Below are 5233 nucleotides of genomic sequence, written 5' to 3'. Positions count from 1 at the left end.
TCTCGGTTGTCTTTTTATGTCCACTAAAACACACACACACACATTAAAATATCTTGTTACGAAAATAATTGACAGTCATTTTCATAAAAATTTTTATCATAAAAATTGCCATCTGTTTAAACCGAAGTGTTTAATAATGTTCCTGTAATCACAACATGTGGCACAACACTTTTAATACGAGAAGGAACCAGTTTTCTATGGGAAGAAAAATATTTTTAATCATGTGTTTATTAGTTCCCTTTTCTTAAATGCAGAATTGATGTGTAACCTACTGACTGTCGTTGACTCAGTCATGGCAAGTAAACAATACTGAGAAAGTGGTAAAAGGGGTGAACAAAGAACAATATCCGGTTCTTTGTGTGAGTTCATATTAATGCTGTCATTACTACTACTACTACTACTACTACTACTACTAATAATAATAATAATAATAATAATACAGTGTCTAACTGATTTAGAGTGATCTATTAATATAGACAAATTACATGGAAATTTTGCATTTTGAGACCAAAAACTGAAAGAAGGTTTACAGAGGGATTAAAAGATGAAACATTTGTGCATTCATTCATTCAAGTAATGATGTTCACGAGATTCACAGATTCACAAAGCTAGCATGAACAGTATCTCAATTATGACTTTGAAGACAATGCAAATATCTGCACTTTATTCAACTTCAGCTTCATTCATACTGAGTCTGGGTAAATATATATGTCTGTCTTCACTGGGTTGAATGAATACCTGGTTATGTCATATCACATGATGGCTCATTCGTAAAAAAGTGACGAATAGGATAATGTTTTTATTTATATTTATATTCTAAATAAAAGGGATGTAAGGTTCAAAAACAATTGCATTCATGAAGTTGATTTCTTGTTTAATTTAGTGTCTTAGATTGTTTTCTGTAATAATTCCTTATTGTTTTAATAATCCTCTCACCATGAGCATTGTTATAGTAAGTCTGTCTTTTCATTTTTATGACCAGTAAATCAACAGAATGGGGATGCTATATTTAGTTTCTTAGTTCTCACGAGGAATAATTTGTTTGTGACCACCACAGTGACCACTGAGTGTCTATCATGTGAATTTGAGCAACACGATGACTCAGAGGTTAGGACATTTAAACACACTGGCTGTACGTGTTTATGAACCTCCATATGATGTTGACAAACTGTGCTGTTCTCTTTATACAGCACCATCTGGATACCTGTCCGTCAGTCCGTCTTTTTATCTAGCTGTATTTTTATTACAAACAACAAAATGTTTCTAAAAATGAACTGGCATGCATTCAGGTTTGTCATTTTTTTCAACTTTGTTTAATTTATTTGTTTTATTTTTAACAATGTACAAAGTACATGTCACTGTGACTTCAACCATTCATGACAATTGTAAAGTTAGACAGTTCTGAAAAGAAATTGTATAACTAAAGTGTATGTGTGTGTGTGTGTGTGTGTGTGTGTGTGTGTGTGTGTGTGTGTGTGTGTGTGTGTGTGTGTGTGTGTGTGTGTGTGTGTGAGAGAGAGAGAGAGAGAGAGAGAGAGAGAGAGAGAGAGAGAGAGAGAGAGACAGAAATATGCATGCTGAAATTTATATTGTTAAATGTTAAAAAAAATCATTCTCACAAGAAAATGTACATTATTGCCGTTTGAGCTTAAAATTTAAAATTGTCAGCTTCTAATCAGTTAATTAATCTGATAAACAATTGTTTAATAACTAGATGACAGAAAAATGTGTTAAAGAATAATATGATTAAAGAATAATAATGATCTTTTCTGATAGAATGAGTCGTGAATGTAAGTTTCAGAAGTTTCATGTAAACTTGAAGTTAACCTTCTGTGTGTACTTTGTTTTGAGTTGTACAGTAGACCACAATACATTTAAGTTTTGCTTGCTTTTGGAATGTCAAAAATATCATGAAGCTGGTTAGATCTTTATAATACAGTACTAACAACAAACACAGTATTCTATACAAGACAGTAGTGTTGCCCCAATATCCTATACAGCTTGAATCTAACACCACAATCGCTATTGGTGGTCTAATTATGTTGGCTTATGTTTTCTTAGCCAACTTTATATTAATTACTTCTTCGCCTAGAGCTTTCGAGCCACATGCACCAAATTCGGCTATGTTGTACAACCTGGTCTGAAGTTTGTTGCTATTACTTTTCTAAGCAATCCAAATACCGGTACTTCTCAAAATGGCCTTTTTTCCCATAGACTCCCATTATAAATTTTGGAGATTTATAATTCGGCAAGCTTTCGAAACTACCTACACCAAACTCGGCCAGCTCCTTTAAGGTGATACCCTGAACAAAGTTTTAAATTGGTGTACCGGCTGACCTTTTGGTTGTCCCGCAACCCTGCCCCCAATATATGCAAAATCTTTTTACAACATGGACATGTGACATATCAAAACACTTCCTCATGGGTATTATGATGACGTCACACGATGTCACGTGAAAAAAAATAATAAATTAGCACAACATGGAAATATTAAAATGCTCAGCCCAATGTGAGGAACTTCCTCAAGAGTATTCGGATGACATCACATGCTCGTCTCCACTTACCTCTAAATGTTTTGGCACCCTAGCTTTCTGTCCATTTGCATCCAAAAGTAACACTAACCCATATGTCCATTGCCTCCAAAAACCACTGGCCTTTGCGAATACTTCGTCAAAGCGAACATCAAAGTTTGTTGCGACGAACTTTACAAATCTAGTTTTTAATTGCAGTTCAATTGCAGAGCAAATTTCATCAGCTTACTGTATTAGGTCAGGGTTTCCCAGTATCCATGTAACGCATGTTTTAGCATTTATGCTGCTTCTAGAACAACTTTTGTCATAATAATGATAAATTTCCTGGTGAATTGACCTTGTGCATGAAGTGATTCAGGAAATTGAAGGGTAAATGGCTTTATTGGTTTTTACTGCTGTTAACTCTAATTAGAAGTTTTGTGAAGAGGGCAGCTCTACAGTGTAAGATTAACATTGCAATCACATCCTAACCTTTAAATTTTGCTTCTCAGAGTGTCATTGAGGAATGGCCTGGAGTTCATCTGGTACTCTTACTCAACTCCTTCTCCACAGAGCACCAAACAAGTCTTCACCCTCCTGCTCTTCTGTTTGATTATCTCCACAAGCACTGGTGCTCTACTCTTCCACTGGCTAAGTGGGCTCTTAAGGTACCACCCCCAGACTGCGGGCATCGCCACAGGCATCTACACAATAGCCATCTTGCTCTTCTTAGTTCTTGTACATCCTTTTCGTTGTGCATTCACACTGATGTTTCCAACGCTGGGAACCCAACAGGGACGCAAACTTGTTCTCTCATTGTGCGTGATGATTGTGCTGATTTATGTTCTGCCGAACATTGGCACTAACATAGTTGAACTTGCACACCTCGTGAAGTGCACATCAGAGAACGTCGCTCACAGTGTCCTAAATTTATCAGAATTCTTTAACATTATAAAGAGAGAACTTGTTTCTAAAGTAAAAAATATTCAAGATTCAAGTTTTGGAAATGTTGTGGAGCAGCTAACTAGTTTTAACCACCAAACAGACATTGACGTGACTGGTCTAAAAGAAAATCTGAAAAATTTAAGCAAACACGTCGGGCAGGATTTTTTCAAAGCTATACATCAACTAGATGAACTTAAGCTCCTTTTAAGCAGAATATTGGCTGCTGGATTGGTGATTTACCTGTTTATGGATTCATCCATTTACCTGAAGTCATACTTGACATCTGTGAGATTTGATAATGTCTACATTACTGGGCTGCTCAAGAAAAATGCAGAGAGTAAAGGAATCAAAGTGAAAGCAAAGGATGTAAAAAATGGAGTGAACGTCACCAGTTTCAGACTGTCAAAAAAAGAACTCCTTAAGTGTTTACTTCCCATTCTCATGATCACTTTGTATCTGTTGATGACGATCATGCTCCTAGTTCTTGACTATATAGTGCATTATGCTGTGGTAACAGGTGGGCCTTGGCTTTTGGACATTCCACCCACTGACATTTCCATGAACGTTCATTTTAAGGTATGGTTTGTATTTCTTAAAACTGGTGCTAGTAAGCATGTTTTTAATTAAGCAAGAACTGCCATTATCTATTGAAGTTAATGTAAAAACTGTAATTTTTCATATCTTTTGTCTTTTTAGGTTGATTATAAGCATAGCACCTGTGTTATATTGCAGTGTAAAAGCATTAACACAATGAACTTCATCAAAAGGTATAATGCCACCATTAGCTCTGATGTGACTCAGTGCAAGACCAGGCCAAGCAAGCTGAATGCGGGAGTGATTCTTTTACTGTTCCTGCTCTACTTCCTCAGCTACTGTCTCACATTCGTGGAGGTCTACGCTCGACGCCTTCGTAGAAAAGTGGCCTCTTCTTTCTTCCAGGTGCAGGAAGAGAAAAGAATTACATTTCTTATTGATCAAATTATGACCAAGAAGAGGAAAATGCTGGCCAAACAAGCAGAAACTGAAAGCACCGAGAGCAGGAAGCAGGGAAATGATAAGAGTATATTAAAGATTTTACCACTTGCTAGATTATATGCTTGTTTGCCTGCAAGAAAAGATAATGTGGTCAAACACACTGAGGAAAGCCAGAAGGCAGATCTCTGACCACTGATTGAAAATGACAAGTTGGCCTCATTTTATTTAAACATTTAACTGCAAATTATTTTATGCTGACTTGGTTATGGTAGGAGTGGCACAGGGATGCAGGGTTGCTTACTCTACATTACTCTTTGGTTTGAAATAGTATGCAAATGCAATGACGCGGTGTTCTGTCTCGAGTGTGTTCATTCTTCATGCCCACTGTAGCTTTAGAAAAGAAAGGAAAGAAAAGAATACAGATTTATGCTTGACAAAAGTCAATTTCGTATATTTAAAATATTCTAATTTTATCTAATGATATCCATCCATATATTAATTTTCTGTATAAGTGCAAAGAAAAAATGCCACTTCTAATTAAATGGCCAATGCTATTATTGTTATTATTATGATCAATGATATTATAAAAATTATTATTATTATTATTATTATTATTATTATTATTATTATTAATGATGATGATGATGATGATGATGATGATGATGATAAAATTATAATATGAATTAATATAGTTATTATTTATTATTAATAATAAATAATAATTATATTATGAATTTATGACATGCATATCAATGATAATGAAATAAATTATGAAATAAATTTATTGCTTTTTTTATTACTAT

General features: G+C 34.9%; 1 protein-coding gene across 1 annotated transcript; it reads left to right on the top strand.

Moving 5' to 3' along the window:
- Window positions 1-777: 777 nt before the first annotated feature.
- On the top strand, window positions 778-4847 carry LOC113655742 (osteoclast stimulatory transmembrane protein). The gene is made up of 3 exons (XM_027166453.2): window positions 778-1289; window positions 3023-4031; window positions 4152-4847. Exons 1-3 carry the CDS (start codon window positions 1258-1260, stop codon window positions 4617-4619), a joined length of 1509 nt encoding a protein of 502 aa, XP_027022254.2. The 5' UTR covers window positions 778-1257; the 3' UTR covers window positions 4620-4847.
- Window positions 4848-5233: the final 386 nt, after the last annotated feature.

The sequence above is a fragment of the Tachysurus fulvidraco genome, chromosome 14 (genome assembly GCF_022655615.1).
Source record: "Tachysurus fulvidraco isolate hzauxx_2018 chromosome 14, HZAU_PFXX_2.0, whole genome shotgun sequence".
Classification (NCBI taxonomy): Eukaryota; Metazoa; Chordata; class Actinopteri; order Siluriformes; family Bagridae; genus Tachysurus; species Tachysurus fulvidraco.
The sequence above is the reverse complement of the archived record's forward strand: the minus strand, read 5'-3'. Positions and strand labels throughout refer to the sequence as shown.

Excerpts from the sequence above, each read along its gene's own strand:
- LOC113655742 (XM_027166453.2), top strand. The coding sequence starts at position 1,258 with ATGTTTCTAAAAATGAACTGGCATGCATTCAG. Across the intron at positions 1,290-3,022 it reads ATGAACTGGCATGCATTCAG|AGTGTCATTGAGGAATGGCC; the intron begins GTTTGTCATTTT and ends TTTGCTTCTCAG. Across the intron at positions 4,032-4,151 it reads CCATGAACGTTCATTTTAAG|GTTGATTATAAGCATAGCAC; the intron begins GTATGGTTTGTA and ends TTGTCTTTTTAG.